The sequence below is a fragment of the Haemaphysalis longicornis genome, unplaced genomic scaffold (genome assembly GCF_048455015.1).
Source record: "Haemaphysalis longicornis isolate Haplotype H1 unplaced genomic scaffold, Haemaphysalis longicornis Haplotype H1 scaffold_3, whole genome shotgun sequence".
Taxonomy (NCBI): domain Eukaryota; kingdom Metazoa; phylum Arthropoda; class Arachnida; order Ixodida; family Ixodidae; genus Haemaphysalis; species Haemaphysalis longicornis.
In genome coordinates this window covers 172,249,269-172,268,429 of record NW_027526335.1, presented here as the reverse complement: position 1 = coordinate 172,268,429, position 19,161 = coordinate 172,249,269, and the positions used below count along the sequence as shown (strand labels likewise).

The 19,161-nt window shown below is 50.1% G+C and overlaps 1 protein-coding gene across 1 annotated transcript; it reads right to left on the bottom strand.

Annotated features, from left to right (window-relative positions):
• Nucleotides 1–15,664: 15,664 nt before the first annotated feature.
• On the bottom strand, nt 15,665–18,636 carry LOC144175792 (uncharacterized). The gene is made up of 2 exons (XM_077704801.1): nt 18,576–18,636; nt 15,665–16,001 (listed from the first exon to the last, which is right to left on the bottom strand). The coding sequence occupies exon 2, from the start codon at nt 15,992–15,994 to the stop codon at nt 15,773–15,775; it is 222 nt and encodes a 73-aa protein (XP_077560927.1). The 5' UTR covers nt 15,995–16,001; nt 18,576–18,636; the 3' UTR covers nt 15,665–15,772.
• Between the last annotated feature and the right edge of the window lie 525 nt (nt 18,637–19,161).

The window sequence follows — 19,161 nt, the reverse complement described above, 5'->3', positions numbered from 1 at the left end:
TGAACCGAACCACGGCGTCCGAGAGCGCGCGCCTCCGGCACCTGCTCACCCACGAAGAGCTTGGAGATCACCGCCCTTCCCAGCTGCTCAACACCATGCGACAGCTCGTAGGCGCGAGCAACGTGGACTCGAACGGTGCACTTTTAAAAGAGCTCTTTCTGCAGCGCTTGCCACAGTCCACTCGCATCGTTTTAGCTGCTGCAGGGGACTTGACCCTCGACCGCGCCGCCGAGCTTGCTGATAGAGTTCACGACGCGACTTCTCCTTCAGTCGCCCCCCTCGCTTCGACGGCAGAGTCATCGGCCGTGTCCCGCTTAGACACTCGGATCGATCAACTCGCCGCTTCCATTGAAGCGCTTCGGACGTCCTCTGATCGCCGATGCGGCTCCTCCCCACGTCCTAGCCGTCGTTCGTCTTTCCCGGGCGGTTCTTGCTCGCACAGCCCTCGAAGCTCGTCTATCTGCTGGTACCATCGCACTTTCCAGCACCACGCCTGTCACCGCACTTCCCCATGCAGCTGGTCGGGAAACGCTACGCGAGATCACTGATGGCGGCATGTGACCTCGCCTTACAACCTGGCCGCCTTTTAAATGCAGAGCATTTCAGTAACTCACGATGTCACCCGCGTTGACGTCCGTAGTCGTCCGTAGTCGTAGTCCGCACCCCTCCCCCTACACAATATAAAAAAAAATACTATCCGGCGCCTGGTTTCGATCCCTCGACCCTGCGGGCGGAACGCAATGTACATGGTGTTCTACCCACTGCGCCACAAAGCCGACACAGAATGGGAGGCTACGAACGCGCCTTATATCCTTGACTCATTCAAATTACTGCTGACGAGTGCTCTCTCATCAGCAGTTGCAACAAGTGCAACAACATTAACGTAACGCAAACTACTTAACGTCGTGCGCCCCCAGAAATGCTCTGCATTTGATCGTGCCCCTCGCGAGGGGGATGTTTCACTGCGTCGCCATGCGAACGGTTTGCCATTATAGTTTCCGCCCGCTCCGGTCGGTGTCGCCACGGTTCAAACCACGGCAGGGGAGCTCCGCGGGCGTTCGTTGATCGGCGTGCGTTCCGGCGTGGTGGTTTGGTGGTTGTGGCGAGTTCAGTCTGCACTTGGGATTTTTTCGACAGTGAAGCAAAACGTTATCGCATCACGACCCCTTGATTCGGCTGTCGCCAGCCACAGAGTGGTACTGGCCTTTATGACACTGACCACCCATACAAAAATATTCGATGGTCGGCTATAGAAAATCCTTCTTATGGTCGGCTTTAGCTATTTGGCCCAATATTCTTTAGACGTTTCTATGGGTGTCTTTAGCGAATCATATCGACATTCCTATGGGTGTCTTTAGCTTCTTCTATAGCCGGTTCTATGGTTGTCTTTAGCGATTCGTATCGCTATTCCTATGGGTGTCTTTCACGTCTTCTATAGCCGGTTCTATGGTTGTCTTTAGCTAATAGTATCGACATTTCTATGGGTGTCTTTAGCTTCTTCTATAGCCGGTTCTATGGCTTTCTTTAGGTCTTCTTTTGATATCGCTATGGCTATAGAAGAAGCTAAAGACACCCATAGGAATATCCATAGGAATGGCTAAAGACAGCCGTAGAAACGTCTAAAGATAATTGGGCCAAATAGCTAAAGACAACCATAAGAAGGATTTTCAATAGCCGACCATACGATATTTTTGCATGGGCTGCAGCCAGAAGGGAATCACCACTACTTGAAACACAGCGACAGCAGCAGCCTCTGAGAAATTATTAACACGCGGCCATGCCGGCATATAGCCTTGCGGATCTCTAGAACTTCTGTGGCACTTAGGTTGTGTGGCTATATGCTCCATGAACACTTCAGCGATATAGGGGGAGTGCAAGGTTGCGATTGCAAACACGTCGCCAGTTTTCATTCACAAAAGGCTTAAACACGGGCAAACAAGGAAAGCAAAACCAAGGGGTTTATTCATTCCATTCATTACATAAAGGGCTACTATCTACGCTACTTCGCCGCCAGTAAACTGTTGTTCACATACACCGATCGAAACACACAGCACACGCATTCCAACACTCTGGCTCACGCTTACGTCATTCGCTCGACAACCACACTACGCGGCACATTTTCCACGAACGCCCATTGAGACACATATACCTACAGGTGCTGGGTAGTCCACAGAAAATAGAACACTCAGAAGTCATTCATTTCACTCAGTACTCAATGCACAAAGTTACAAGTATGGTGGTTAAAATGGAAATGCACTGTTAATTAAACAATGAAGAAGGTAGCACATTCTGCAATAATAAAAAACGTTTTCCAAGTCCGTTCAATTAGTTCCTTGTAAGTTTTCTCAGTTCGCGAAAAAGTAATTATCTTTGTCTCATCACCACGGCGAAATCTTCACTTCTGTGTACATTACAATGCCTATGTGGCGCAGGGTAGCTTGGAAACGTATTCTTGAAAACCAAAAAAAGTCCTGCATTTCTCGCACAATACAGCCTCTTTAGTTCGTAAGATCACTCACCCTGGTGTTTTGCGTACGATGAAATTCTTGTCGCGGTATCGCAGGTATCCATTTTCGAATAACTAACGAGTTGATGTTGAATTAATTGTGACACTGTCACCGTAAACGCCGAAATTTCCCACAGAAAAGCGGCACATTTGCTTGGAGTCACACCATCAACACGAACACATTGCAGTCGAGTCGTAAATTCCCAACATTACGCAACACGTGCCATGCCCGCGCACATGAGCAAGGAGACGAGATGTGGCTGACTGAGTACATCCTGGTATAAGCAGGTCCATCGCGCTAGCAAATAGTGCGGAGATACGTGCCCATCTTTCGACCTTTTTCTAACTTGTTTTCTGGTAAATATTTTATTTGGCGAATACAACATCGCTTAACGTTTTGTTTTCTTCATCTGAAAAAACTATATCTGTGATCAGTACTCAGGGAAAATTGTCTGTCACTATCATTGCTGCGCGCACGAATACTAACACAGCACGGAACGCCTGACCCTCTTTTCAACGAAAACTTCCCTTCGCACTACGGGGCCGACGGGGCTACCGCGTCGACGCGCGCGGCACTCACGCCGCCCCTCCCCGGCCGGTCGTTGTCCCCTCTACCTTTTCAACGCTTCCCAGAATTTCCTTTCTGTTCCTGCTTGGGTCCAGCTTGGGTCGCTCTCCCCCTTTCTCAATGACTAATTTCAAAGTGGGCTCCGCCGGAGGAGGAATGCGGTCGTTCGCAGATGCCACCATATTTCTGACTGCGCCCTCACGTACCAGGGGCCGCGAAAGTTCTTTCCGATTTGCTTCGACGCTGAGAGGGCCGTTTTCAGAGAAGCCCGCTTTTTTACTTGACCGCGGCAGCGAAGGGCCGCAGAGAAAGAATTCTCCGAACTTATACGTCTTGCGGCCGACGTTCATTTGCAACCTTTTCGGACACACAGTATCCAAAGTTGCAACCTGAATTTGAGCGTTAATCCGTCTGTAGCTTGCTTTAATTGTACTTTTCCCGTATTGTTGGTATAATAAGTACCTAACATTATTGAACAAAAACTTTCATATAACCAGCTGATGAACCTCATCATCGTTATTCAGTCTGTGTTGTAGATGTAGCTAGGTAAATCATGAGTGTACAAATTATGCGTCATAAGTCATATTGAAACCAGCAGAATAGGATTTAGTGGTTGCTCGAATTATACTTTTATAGGCTAACACCTTTTTATTAGCCGCTAGAGACTTGGAGCCTTGTCACTATGTAGTTAGCTAAGGAAGCTTTGATGGATGCAGGCGTGGAAATTCTGCGCCAAACGCTTTCCTAATTCCGGCTAAATGTTCCTTAATTGTCACATGTCTAAAGGTTTACAGTTATATGTTGCGCTGTAGCCAGCCGCAGAAGCTTTTATGGGTGCCTCCCCTTAGCTTTAGGGCAGATTCTCTCCAATAGCTGGCAGAAGACAGCTGAATGGTTCCAAGTATGTAGACATAGAGCTAGACTACGGCCTATATCCAGCCAAATAAGCTCTTATGGCTTTCTCTCTTTAGCTTTAGGACGAATTCTTTTCAATAGCTGGCGAAAGACAACTCACTGGTTTTGAGTCTGTAGAGTTAGAGCTAAACAACGGCCTATAGCCAGCCAAATGAGCTTTTATGGCTTTCTCTCTTTAGCTTTAGGGCGAACTCTTTTCAATAGCTGGCAAAAGACAGCTGAATGGTTTCAAGTCTGTAGAATTAAAGCTAAACAATGGTCTATAGCCAGCCAAAAGAGCTTTGTCGCGGCTGGTCTATAAAACTAAAGCCATAGATTTTTCTTTAGCTGGCTACAGTAGCCTGAATAGCTGTGACTCTATAGACTAAACATACTAGGATGTTCTATAGTCGTCTAAAGAGAATGGTATGATTTACATTCTTTAGTGCAGGATGCATAAAAACTTCAATAGCTGGCTATAGCCTAATTTATGCCCTTTTATGGGTGACCATAGGGACCCATTGGTGGCCATAGCTCACCATACATTTTTCTATAGACGCCCATAAGGCATTTTTGTATGGGCAGGCACTTGAAGGTAGTTATGCCTTGTTAGAGTAGCCTGAGTGACAACAGATGCAACACACGCCCTGGATCAATATGTGGTTAAACGTTGTGAGTTTGCGCTTTTGGGGTTTCAAGACGATCTGAAGCATTTGCACTCGGCGGTACACTTAGGCAGCTCCAGTGCAGATCACCGCAGGAATAAGAAGGCGTTGTCTGAGAATTACAATGTAGAGACGGAGAAAAGAGCGCTTATCCTTCATTGAGTTCAGAGAAGGTACTGAGTAGAAAAGGAAAGAGGGATATGCGCTACGAGTCTGCTCAAGCGCTAGAGTGGTAACAGATAAATGCACTTAGACGTCATGCGCCGTACAAATTCCCAAGCATTATAGACCTCTTGCGCGCTTATCACCGGCAAGAAATCTGTAGTTTCCTTTCTTAAAACCGGCGCGAAGTGCGTCTGTGCCGGTTAACGAACAAGGAATTAAAAATGGAATGAATACAATACACCTAGAGTTATGGCAGAACGTCTACTTACGCTGTTTTTTTTGTTGTTTGTTTGGACTGTCGTTTTGTTTTATCATCGGGTCAATGAACTCTTAAAGGGGGGGGGGGGCTAATGCCGCGAAGCATGCATTGGGTTTGTTTATTTATGTCTTGATTTTGCCGCCCGGCTGCGCCGGGCTGTTTTATCTGTGGGCCTAGTGAAGTGCGTGTTTCATTCCTTATTCCTGGTGACGGATCGTATTTCTGGTTTGCGCCTCCTTGTAGACACGGGTGCTGAGGTCAGTGTATTGCTAGCCACCAAGGATGTGCGTACTTCTTAGTCACCTGGGCCTACTCTTCGTGCAGCGAACTCTACCTCTATCGCCACGTATGGTCTGTGGTCCCTCACCCTCGACCTTGGTTTGCGGCGTGCCTTCCGGTGGGTCTTCGTAGTAGCCGACGTCAATCAGCCCATCCTCGGCTCCGATTTCCTCACCCACTTTGACCTAGACGTCAGCATGCGTCACCATCGCCTGATTGACAGCAAGACGCGCCTTTCCATCCTGGGCGTACTGTCTACTGTCGCTCCAACTGGCATCCGCACGCTGCTTCCCTCATTCCCGTACGCAAGAATCCTGGAAGACTTGCCTGAGGTTACGAGACCCCGCAACTTAAAGCAGCCGCCCAAGGACATGCGTTACCCACCACATCGTCACGCGTGGTCCACCAGTCGCAGCTCGGCCGCGTCGTCTCTTTGGTGAGTGTCTGGCGACTGCTAAACGTGAATTCGAGCACATGCTGGAACTCGGTATTATCCGCCCATCGTCCAGCAACCACGCGTCTCCACTGCATATGGTTCCTAAGAAAAGTGGAGACTGGCGTCCGTGCGGCGATTACCGAGCGCTCAACGCTCAGACTGTCCACGACAGCTATCCCCTACCCACATCCAGGATTTCACAAGCCACTTGGAAGGGTGCACACTCTTTAGCAAAGTGGCCCTTGTCAAAGCGTATCACCAAATCCCCGTAGAGCCTGCCGATATCCCGAAGACGGCCATCACTACACCCTTCGGCTTGTTTGAGTATGTGCGCATGCCCTTTGGGCTACGCAACTCAGCCCCAAACATTTCAAAGGTTCATTGCCGAGGTGACGCGCGGCCTTCCGGCTGTATTCGCGTACATCGATGACATCCTAGTCGCGAGTCCTACTCCACAAGATCACGAGCGTCACCTCCGAGAACTCTTTGAACGCCTTCAAGAATTTGGCCTGGTTGTCAATGCCCAGAAATTCGTCTTCGGGACGTCCGAGCTCGAGTTCCTGGGCCATCACATTTCGGCGCAGGGAATTCGTCCTTTACCCTCTCACGTTCAAGCCGTGAAGGACTTCCCCGAACCTACCAGCCTCCGCCAGCTTCGTGAGTTCCTGGGCCTGGTGAATTTCTCGCGAAGCTTCATACCCCACTTCGCCGAGCTTCTGCATCCACTGACTGAGCTTCTTCGCACAACCAAGAGCTCCTCATCCGCGATTTCCTGGTCTCCCGAAGCTCAAGCCGCTTTCAACGCTGCTAAACAAGCCGTTGCCGATTCGGTGCTTCTCATCCACCCGAGAACCGACGTCCCCACTCGCATCATGGTGGATGCTTCCAGCGTTGCAATCGGCGCTGTTCTCCAGCAGAGAATCGACTCTAAGTGGCACCCGCTGGGTTTCTTCTCTCAGAAGCTCCAACGTGCCGAGACGCGCTACAGCGTTTTTGGTCGTGAGCTGCTCGCCATTTACGCGACCATCCAGCACTTCCGGCACTTCTTGGAGGACCAGTCCTTTCACGTTCTTACGGACCATAAGCCTCTGGCGTACGTTTTCCGTACGAACTCCTCCAAGTACGTCGCACGGGAACTCCGTCAGCTCGCCTATATTTCGGAATTTACGATGGACATTCGGCACATCAAAGGTACCGACAATGAGGTTGCTGACGCGCTTTCACGCATTACCTCCATCGGCAGTGCTGCATCTACTGTGGACTGGGAACGCCTAGCTCAGGCGCAGATTGAAGACCCTGAGCTGCAAGCACTGCGGGACCACCCGGGTTCCCTTAGTCTACAACTTGTGCCTCATCCGTTCGTGCCTGGCTCACTGTGGTGTGACATGTCAGCGGCGGCGCCTCGACCCTTCGTTCCGGCTGCCTTTCGTCGTGCTGTGTTTCACTCGCTCCACGGCATCTGCCACCCCAGCATCCGAGCCACGGAGCGCCTCATTACACAGCGGTACGTCTGGCCGAGCATCAACACTGATGTCTTTCAGTGGGCCCATTCATGCCTCGCTTGTCAGACAGCCAAGGTGACCCGCCACATGAAGACCCCAACGCAGCCTTTTTTGCCACCTAGGTGTCGCTTTGACCACGTGCATCTTGATTTGGTCGGACCATTTCCTCCCTCACGTGACGGCCGGTACATTCTCACAATGATTGACCGCTTCACCCGTTGGGCCGAAGCCGTACCAATTCCGGACATCACGGCAGAAATGGTCGCAAAAGCCTTCGTTTCGACATGGGTTTGCCGTTTCGGCTGCCCCGGCATTGTCACCACGGATCGAGGCAGGCAGTTTGAATGTACTCTGTTCACTTCCCTATGCCGCTTGCTTGGCACTAAACACTGCCGCACCACGGCATACCATCCCTGTGCCAACGGCATCGTTGAGCGGCTCCATCAACAGCTAAAAAGTGCTCTCACTGCGCGCCTGGATAGAGAGCACTGGGTTGATCACCTTCCTGTAGTGCTTCTTGGCCTGCGTGCTGTCCTTCGTCGCGACCTCGGCTGCTCAACTGCTGAACTTGTCTACGGCGCACCCCTGCGCGCCTTCCTGGCGATTTGTTCGTCCCTACGGCCTCCTCGCCCCAGCCGCTTGAGTACCTACAATGCCTGCAGGACTGCATGCCGCACCGGCGACCGGTCCCGCCTCGGTCTTCTGACCACCGCATCTTTGTGCATCCCGACCTGGCGTCTTCGACACACGTTTTCCTCAGGCGGGACGCTGTAAAGGCGCCTCTTACCCCTCCTACGATGGGCCGTACCGTGTCCTTAACAAGACCCAGAAGTCCGCCACCATCCTCTTGAATGGCCGCGAAGAAGTCGTCTCGTTGGACCGCCTCAAACCAGCCTACTTCGAGATGCCACCCAACGAACTCCGCGCAGACATCGCAGGCCTAAACACTCCACTGCTCGCCCCCAAAACCAACGCCCGCCCGCCTCGCCGTCGCGTTAAGTTCGACATTTCGTCTGGGTGGGGGGCCGTGTAGCGCCCTCTGGTTGGCGCTGTTAGCCGGCGCCTTGGCGCCGGCTATGAAAGACGAGAATAAAGAAACGAGCGGCACGGGCTTGGAGCGCCAGCACGGCACGGGCAGTTCGAATCCTAAAGCCTGCCACACTGGTACTTTCTCTATTGCGTTGCGCTGCGACCCCGCGGTACCCGGCAGGGGCATTACATTATGTTTTTCTTGACGCTGAATACGAAAAACATGTTTATTTTATGTGTAAATACACCCAAACCGTCTTTTTTTTGTCAAAACAAACGACCCCTGCCCACGGGCGCGGTGAGAGCCCTGGCTGCCTTTCGCGATTGGGTGGCGACAGATGACGTCATATTCGGAAAGGCCGGCGCTGCGGTGACCGCTCATCCTGACGATCTCATTCTGTTCCCGTTCAGATACGGGCCAGAAGGTCCTCTGGTGAATGGAGGGCTTACACAATCTTTCCTTAGAATAGGAGAGCCTGATGGAAGTATAAACGCAACATGTTCGCTCGCGGCGAGCTTTAGAAAGAGGTTCTCCCCCGAAAACTCATGGCCGACTTGTTTCTCGGGTGCAGGGAAGTTGCGCAGATATTGGTTCGCTGCTTTCACTACCAGCGCTAGTGAAAATTCATGGCACAATTTTTCAACCCCCCATCATCACCATCCTCGAATGTGGAACTTTGTTTTTACAGTTCGACAGGCGGCAACAAGCTTTGTGCAGCGGCCTGCGATGCGCACAGGCAGTGCGGCCGCCGCCGGTCGCTGCGTCGCGCAGAGGTGCTGGTGCCGGGTCGCTGCTCGGCCAGTCAGCGGAACGTGACATTGCTGCACATACGCATGTTTTAGAATAGGGAAGCCGAACGTTGGTCGTCCCCAAAAGGTAGAGGAACCCAAGCGCAGCACGCTGGTCCCCGACGAGCTTTAGAACGCCTTCCCCAACAGGTCCAGCCGGCTCAGGTTGCACGGAGTCGCCGCTGATGTTGGGAACTTTAGGCTTAGCCCCATGGGAGATAGTTGGTCGCTGCTATCTCTACAATTGCGAACGACTATCCTTAACATAGTTTTTCACCACACTATCATCCCCTTTCTCGCATGTGGAACCTTATTCCTACGTTGATAGTCATTGTAGCAATCGGCGTTGTGGTCATTCTTGCGCGCAGGTAACGCCATCCATCGGCCTCTCGCCGCATCTCGTGCTCGGGCAGGTTCCTTTGCGGCCGTCGACGAGCCTCCGCGACCGGTCGGCGCTCCGCATCGCGATACAAATTCGATCACCTCTTTCGAAATCACCTTGGATAACAATCCCTAACACAATTTTTCACCACACTATCATGCTCTCTTGACGTTTACCTTGCTTTTCGCAACGGCCTTGATTCTGGACGGCACCGAAGAGCGGTCGCTGCCGCGGCATGTGTGGTGTGAGCCGTTTCGTGCGCCGTACGGGCATGCACGCCGTTCGTGCATGCCCGTACGGCGCACGAACGGCGAGTGAGCGACGCGCATCCGCGCGCAGAAAACGCTACATGTTTTGAGCTTGTTTGTTTTCTTCTTAAAATCTAGCTATTCAGCTAAGCTGTCGTCACAGCCAACAACGTTGATCGGGAAAACGAGCAAGAAGTTCGGGAAGCCTAGAGCGCTTTGGTCCCCGAAATTTTCTAATTCCCTTATAATAATGGACCGGGAACTTGGGGTACCTCCGTATTTGTTTGAGCCCGTCGCTTCGCGTATGCAGCACAGAGCACCCGACGACACGGCCGGCCCCGCGACTATATTCGTGAAGGCAATGTAGTAGCCACGGGCGCTCGGGTAGGAAATCTCTAATATTGGAGTCGCATTAGGGAATCACACAATAGCATTACGGTTAAAAATCGACGCGGAAGCAACTCTAGACAATGGCGATTATTAAAGTGCAGATTACACGCCTGCTTAACTCGGAACTTCACCCAGAAAACTGGGGCACAGCGAAGCGGCGGCGCACGTCACTGGCCGCCTTCCGAATATGACGCCACTTCCGGTCGCGGCCTCTCAGTTTCTCGCTCTTCCGGAGATGCGGCGGAGAGCAGTGGGCGGGGCGTAGGGTAAACTTTAACAACGAATACCGCATTCCCCAAGCTAAAAATGACGATAAAAACTTTACAGGCATAAACTGACCATTGTAATAATTGTAAAAAGCAGAGTTTTGCCCGGTTTTAAAAGCACTTCAGTAGCCCTTTAAGAGGAGACCACGTCTCCGCACAGCCAACGAGAACGCCGATTTCGAGGTAGTGGCTTTTAGTGACGGCGCGTTTCATGTTGACGTAATTATTGAGGGAAGGAGCCTTTTACGTCGCTGCACCACCAGTTTCTTTGTCGCCTCACAGCAGTCGACAATGCAAACACGTAAACAAGTTGAAGCGCAGCAGGTTACGAACACAAGGAGAGCCATAAGACTAAAGCGTGAACCACGTGAAGTGTTTTCTGCCCGCGAAAACGCGCCGCGCACGCTACCGGCGCGTTCACGCAGCCGCGGAACCACCCGCACGCTGCGCGCGGCGCGGCCGGCGGCGGAAACAAGGCGGCGGCTTCGGCCGCGACGTGGTGTCGGGAGGTCGAGCGGCCGCTTCTAGGCGCTCTCAGAAATTCCGCTCAAGGCACGCACGAAGTTGCTCGTGCGATAAAGGAGCTTATAATGTGGGCAAAAAGAGCACTATAAAACATCATCCGCGCCGCCAGTGAAAGCGCCCATGCAATATCTGCCGGAGTGGTAAGCCTAAACATGTCGCTGTATCGAGCGCTTCGAAACTGCCGCCATGAGGCGCGCGCCTCCCCATTGGCGCAAGTCGTCAGGATCCTCCCACTGCCGCGCGCGCCGCGCGTCAATTTCTGAGTGAGGCTGGTGAGGCAGAAGCTGCCGCGCGCGCGGAGTCGTCGACGCGGGCGTCAAAAAATCGCACGCTCAACGCCGACGCGCACGAATAGCGTGCAAAAAGGCACCTTGCGGTTCACGCTTAAAGAAGTACTGACACCAGAATTTTATGTTCCTTTTTTATTGATTTTATCAATGCTTAACAGCCTGGCCAAGTCGAAACAGCACTTTAAATACTTGAGCGAGCGATAATTAATTAAATTGAACGGCCTGAACATCGTCCGTTTTGGTTTCCCGCGCTTCCAGCACGGAGGGCGCGTTTGACAGAATCACGGGATGACCTCGCCGTTTTGTGCGGGCGTCGAAACACCGCAAGGCTGGAGGAGGCGGGGTTTCGACCACGCCGCCGCCGGAGCTGAGCGGATGAGCTGCCTGAAGGCGCTAGGCCTTGCATTGCGGCGGAAATTTGATGGCCGATTTCACTAAAAGACCTGAAGCCAGCTTCTGTTGCGATTGCGATTCTGGGCATTATTATAGGTTCCTTTCCCACGTGTGGAACTTTACTTTTGGCAGAGTGTTTTTTTCTGGGCAGCGGTTGTGCCTGTAGCTCTGGCTATGTTTATCACTTCATGAGCGGGCCCGCGTTCAATCGCCGCTCGCCGGGACGCACGCGTGAAGCGGCGTATTTGATGATTGGTTGGTTGGCGTTGGAGGCAGACCGCCGCGTCACTTCTTTTTCCTCTCACGGAGTAATGGCACGCTGATGTCCATTTCCTGTGCATAGCTCTGCATGCTGTTCCGTCGGTGCGGTTCTTCAGATCGAATTGAAGTATGTTCCACTCGTCGCAGGGCGCTCATATTTCAGTCAGAGTATTCTGTTGAGTAAAGGAAGCGAAATGTGTAATACTGTTACACCGAAAATTGGTGTCAGTACTCCTTTAAGGAAGCAAGGAGAACGATTGATTGATTGTAGGGTTTAAGGTGCCGACGCAACGCAGGCGATAATGCGCGCCGTAGTGGGGGGCTCCGGCTTAATTTTGACCACCTGGGGATCTTTAACGTGCACCCAAATCTCGTGCACACGAGAGTTTTTGCAGGAAAGCGAACGAGACAACTTCAGCTCAATGCACCGGCAAAAATGTATTTGATAAGTATCGCCAGAAGAGCTGTAATGCCTACGCATTCAAAACCACGAAACATACTTAAAGGGACACTGAAGTGAATTTGTCAACCTCCCGTTTATGCTTGCACTGCGTGAGTGGCTCAAATTAACACACTTTTCATCGTTTATCCGGTTGATAAGTCGATAATTATTTTATAAAGCACAAAAGAAGAAACACTACCATGCGCGGTCAGTGGAGGCCGCGCCAACTAAATGCTATGACGTCGGGAGGAGGTGCACCATGATTGGAGGATGTCCAAGATTAGCATTCAAACAAGTTTCGGTTTCGGTTCTGTAAAACAACATGCTTGACATCCGACGTTATCGTTGGATGGTCATTTGCGATATCTCAATAATCGTCATACCGCGCTTCTGCCATGTTCTCGGTTGTAAAATGCGTAAAATACCGTATAAACCGGATTATAGGTCGACCCGGTATATAGGTCGACCCCTTACCTTGAGGTGGGAAAAGTTGACAAAAAAAAATAATTCTGCACAGAAGCTCACTCACAATGTCTATATTTATTTTCGACGCCCGTCCGTCACTGCCACTCACTATGCCTGCCGAAGTCACTCGTCCGAGCTCTCAGAGTCGTCCACGGATGACTGCTTCGTACTGCCATCTTCCATGCCATCAGGCGCGTTGCTGATGGAGCACTTCCTGAACGCTCGTGTAACCATGTCGTCGGGCAGCGACTGCCCAGAGAAGGACACCCAGGTTGACACGGTCGCAACCGGCCCGTATAGGTCTTTTTGTTGTCGCCGGCTATCCACTCATTGTACAGTTCGCGGAGCCCGTCCGCGCATGGCCTCCGGAGCGATCGTGAGCGAAGTTCCCGGACGAAGTCCGCCACTTTGTTCTCCAACTCGGGGTGCACCGCTTGACGTCCACGGAACGATCGGTTTCGGGGGTCGCACGCGCACAGCTTAGCTTTCTGGCTCCGCCAGTACCGCACACTTTTCTCCGAAACGCCTAACTGGCGTTGCGCCGCCATATTCCCATTCTGCTCGGTGAGTCAATCGCCGTCAGCTTAAACGCCGCGGTGAACTGGCGTCGACTGCCGCCACTCATCTCGGAACCCAGACGTACAGAAATGTACGCACGCCCGCAGAATAAACGAGTAAAAGACGAAAAACTAGAGAAAAACGAAATCAAATAAAGGCCTGATAGTGCGAGAGAACAGTCCGACACGAATGGCGATGGCACGCGATGGCGACGGACTGCGCTTAAACATTGTTGCCAGACAACGATTTACATTCTGCCAATGACCGCTATATAAGACGAGGGGTGACTTTTGTGCGGATTTTTTTGGAAAAAAACTCGACCTATATTCCGATTTATACGGTAAGCCTCCTAGTACGGCTTGGAATCACAGCAATCACTAGCCGAGGCCTACGCATGCAGTAGATGAACGCCCTCCGCGTCACCGCAGACGCTCAAATGCCATGCGCTTTTCCCCCATATTCGGAACTTGCCTCACTCATGCTTGTATTGTAAAAAACGTGTTCGCACCAGGGGCGGTATTCCCGAGTTTTGTCCCTTTTGCGTCCCTTTCAAAAGTGTCCCTTTTGGCGAGCCCTGATTGGCTAAAAGCAAACAACCGGAAGTGACGTAACGCAAGCGCAACAAACCTACTGCCAACGCCCACTGCTTAACCGGAAGTACGTCACGATGAAAGGGACTCAAAAGGGACGTTTTCAAAAGGGACAGTTACGAGAATACCGCCCCAGTCTAAGGGTCAGCTGATTCTGGCCTGTGCCCACTGCCCGCAAGCAGTTGGTGCTTATGGCAACAACACGCCAAAGAGAACTCGCTAGCGCGTCAGTGTCAGTCCGCGCGCGTTTTGCGAACTCGTTCGTGGAGCAGTGAACGTTACGGCCCAAAAATGGTGAACTCAGTATAGGAAACATCGGCCGAAAACGAAAAAAATCAACTTAATAAAAGAATGTATCCTCGGAGATTCGAACTTGCAACTCGCAAAACAACAAGCCTAAAGCTCCAGACCACTCGACCACAATCCACCGATGACTGCCTTGGAAATATGAGGTATATAATGTATAACCAGCTTACACTTTTATTTAGTTTTAGCATTTCAAGTAGCTTAGGGAGACTAGTTGTTGTATAACGCTCGTGGAGTAAGCGTCCCCCAAATTTCCACAATATCGCACGTCTGGCAATTGCTCGGTGGAAAAGCGTTCGCAGATGCGTAGTCGTGCTGCTGACCGCTCTGCTTGTGCACCGAGCTAAAAAAAGTGCTTCCTGCACCCTAGTTTTACGCTGTACGGTACAAGTGTCAGTTGATGGTATTTCCTTAGTGCCTATATTGACTTCGCTGACTCCTGCCGCCCTTAAGTAGCCTGAGAGTTTCCTACTAGCGTACCAGTCAGCGAAGCGTCGGATGTGCGCTTGTGTGGAGCGACCTGGACTTGTAGCTTGATACAGTGTACAAACTAACAAACTAAAGAAACACACATCGTGGCTTAGTTTCAACTGAGAGAGTGAAGTGCGACGACCCGTCGGCGGCCGGCAGACTGATTGATTGATTGATTGTAGGGTTTAACGCGCCGACGCAACGCAGGCGATGAGGCGCGCCGTAGTGGAGGGCGCCGGATTAATTTTGACCACCTGGGGATCTTTAACGTGCGCCGAAATCTCGAACACACGGGCGTTTTTGCTTTTCGCCTCCATCAGAAAAGCGGCCGCCGCGGCCGGGAATCGCAGGCCGGCAGACTAGGCCGACTGACTCTGTCGGAAAGTCGACAAGCCGTGCAGTAAAGCATTCAAGCCAAGTCATCTCCTCCTGACGTCACACGAAAACACCACTGAAAATGGGCGAGGATGCAGTGAGGAGGACAGCATGTTAGAATTGGTTGTTCTACTAATCAAATCCGAGTAAACACACTCAGAGTGGCCGAAACATGGCTTATGGACTCCGGACTACAATTTGCGCTCTTAATCCCGCAATGTTTAAAAATCACTTCAGTGACCCTTTAGGTATCCGAGGAAGTTTTTTTTACCCCTAACGAATCACTTCAATGCCATGTCATCATTTGATGCGTTGTTTAAAAAATGACTTAGCACTACCTTCATCCTCCTGCTAGATATATGCTCCAAAAAACTACAAGGTATTGCGAAACATTCGCTACAACACCACGGAAATGTTCAGAGTTACCGCACATTTGGCAGAGCCGGCGTCAGTTTTGAAGGCAGGGTATGGTCTGGTTTGTGCATAATTTTTTGGGTCCTAAATTTAAAACAATACGTAGCGGTTGTTTACTTATTCCATGAGCCTCATATCCGCCCCTCAGCTTTGTGATCGGAACGTTTCCAAGTAACTAGCATGAGAGACGGTCATATATGGCTTGACAAAAATCCTTTATTTCATGGAAGACTAGCTGGGTTATGCCGTCACTCGTGCAAGTTCCTTGGCAGTGGTCGCACGACTGGATCCACCTGGGTGTTGTTTAGCCATAGAAGCCACGGCCGTATCCGCCGCCATAGCCGCCGCCGAATCCACGGTTGAAGCCGCCTCCGTACCCGCCGTAGCCTCCGCCGTATCCGCGGTTGAAACCGCCCCCATATCCGCCGCCGTAACCGCCGTAGCCGAATTGGGCGGCGGCCAGGCTACACAGGGTGGCCAGTACCATCAAGGTGGCCAGGAGGGACTTGCTGCTCACGGCAATCATGGCTGGGCTGTAGGCACCGAAAGTAAGAAAGAAGAGCGCATGAGCGCACCAGTGGAATCTACAGATACACCCCGCACCCTTGGCTCAAGCAAGGAAATATTAGGCCCTCGTCGGACCCAACTGCCGAAAAGTTTGTTCAGTCCAATCCAATCTCTTTCACATCATCTTCTTCTTCTTCTTCATAATATTTTATTTCCTAAGGGCCCCTTTTGGGGTATTACAAAAGCGGGGGGGGGGGGGGGGGGCAAAAAAACAATACAAACAATGCCTACCTCCGTTGTTAACCAGCACTGTAGAATCACTTGACTGTATTGAACCATGAATTATGTTTTGCAGTTACATATTTTTATTTATTGTTCGTGGATTGATTGATTGTGAGGTTTAACGCGCCGACGCTACACAGGGGAGCACGCGTGCCATAGTAGAGGGCTCCTGATGAATTTTGACCCCCTGGGGATCTCTAAAGCGCGCCGAAATCTGGAACACACGAGTGTTTTCGCTTTTCACCTCCATCAAATGCATTGTTCGCGCTGATGCACTGTGATGTTAGTGCTATATTCAGGCCCCTCCAACTGGGGCCTTTAAATGAGCCTGCAGTATTTTGTAAATAAGTAAAAAATCATTAATAAAGAAGTAAATTTAAAAAACCCAAATGAATGGTCAAGTAAAAAGCAACAAAAGACTACAATTAAAAACGACACCAAAATACGCGTACACAAACCCAACAAAAACTCAAGACATGTTTTCGCATGATTAGTTTAGAGTATAGTAACTCGCGGATTTTTGAAGTGTCTTGCTTTTCAACGACAGATTTTGCGAGGGAGCCCCATTTTTATATTGCAACGGGAACGAAACATCAACTCTCGTGCTTCTGACATCCACAATTCCAGATATTTTAAGTGTTGCTTCATGCTTGATGACCAGCCGGTGAGATTGTCGTCCTGGTTTGTGCGCCTCAAGATTTCGGTCGTTGACAAGGCATTATCATTTATTCCAGAAAATTCCATACACCTGCGCAATTAAACATTGACACCACACACCTGTATTGTAATCTTGACACCTAATGATCAATAGGCAGGCAGCACGTTTGAAAAGCAACAAGTGCTCCGCATCTTCTACGAACAGTGCAACAAATTATTATCAGACAGGTCGTACGCACGCATAAACAACAATGTAAAACTTTGTAAAGAAAACGTCGGTACCACTAATAAACAGTTCAAACAAGTGCATTTCTGCGTGTTATCGTAGTTGTATCTCGCACAGGCCTTTGAAATAAATAAATAGTATGAAATGAAAATTTGCAAACGGAAACTAATATGCATTACACCTTCATGCAGGTACTTCTAAATGTGCCTGTCGTGCTACGAAAGCCTTATTGACGTACCTAAAAGGCACAGGTCATGATCACACATTGCACATAGTTAAAAGCATACCAACTTCATTATCATTATAATCATCGTCGTCACCACGTTCATCTGGCCTAGCAAGCCAGGCAGCTTAGCTCGGCTGACACAGCCAGCTTCATGAACAAAACGTTCTCTCTCACTCCCTCTCTCTTTTAAACGAATTTTTATGCTGACAACGATTATCAAGAGAAGAGAAATGTGATGCTGGAAAAAACAAACAGTACCTAGGTGTTGATCGGCAGTTTCGCATTTTTTTTCCTATCACCGATGCCATATACCAAGCTAGCTCACTGCGGCATATGTAGGGTTTCAAAACACCTCGATAATAGGGAAATGAAAAGTGCTATGTGGTAATACTTGTAGAAAGTACGCTAAAACCGTCGTGCCGACTGACCTACATTTGCCTTCAATAAATGTATATCTCGATATATTTACAAATTACAATATGCAATTCGCGACTTCGTTTTTAAGGATAAAATATTCTTTGACCTTCGATTACGTGGAGAAAATTGCTGTAACGTGCAGAATATAGCTGTGTTCTGCCCAACGCCCTATAATCAAGAAAAGGAGCTTTTGTAAATTGGGGCCACCTTCACAAAAAAGCGAAGCTACGTCAGCTCTCAAGCCATTGAGGAGAATAATCGGCGTTTAATAAGAGGCCTCGAAATCAAACACCCCCTTTTAGGTGAGACGTCATGCAGGAATTTCTTTCTATCAGCCTAAAATAAAACTCTGGAAGATATTTCGAGGATATTAAGCAGTATGCTCGGCATGCTCTCGCGTTTCAGGTACTTCATGCATCATACTTCAGAAAAAAAATTGCTGTACTTTATTTCTCAATGCTTAACAGGATGGGCTTAGAGTGCCAGTTCTGTACATAATTTTTTGAGTGCATATAATTTAATTGTGCTTCTAGAGCGACCCCCAAAAAGCAATGTGAACAGAACAGAAGAAACTACGCCTATTCTGTAGCCGTATTGGGACTACGTATACAATTCCCACTCTATTTTGGTGCCCCAACGACAGTTTGTTGACAGCCTTTTACCAACCATATTTTTTTACTAAATCATTTTCAGAAGGGCGTGAGATAAAGTTAAAAGCCAGCATTGAAGTTTAAATGCAGAGATAACGCCAAATCTTCATCCAACTCCCGTATACTCCTAAACAGGACTCACCTGGCTGGTTCGAAGTGCACTGGGCTGGCAATAATCGAGGCTCCGTTGTTGTGTGGCGGGCAAAAATAGCACAGCTTTTATACCCACCTTGGCCGGACGGACGTGCTCGGGGCGCACCCGTTTCCACCGGTCGGTTGCTTCCGTCCGGACGAGCTGTTTCTTCTGCCCCCGGGAAATTCACCGCCAAGGCTTTGCAAACAGCATACCCAGGTTCAGGGCATCGCGGGTCGCTACGTGCTGGAAGCAACACTGACTTTAGAAATTTTCGTTACTAACGACACCAGAGAAAATAGAAAAAACCACCGTAAGGTGAATGACTGCACGATCAGTAGTCTAAAGACAACGCGGATCAGTCTCTATCGTTTCTGAGAATTCTTGATATACACCAGTTGTACATTGGCATGCCAAGCCCAAGGCGTAGATCAGATGGCCGTGTTGTTACGTGTTCTAGTATTCATGTAGCCAAACCAATGCCGAATATGCGAAACTGGTGCATCTATTTTATGAGCGCAACAAATCGATCGTGATGGACTAAGAGAAAGCGGCAGCCCACGCTTCACATGGGCTACCATCCTTCGCCAAAAAA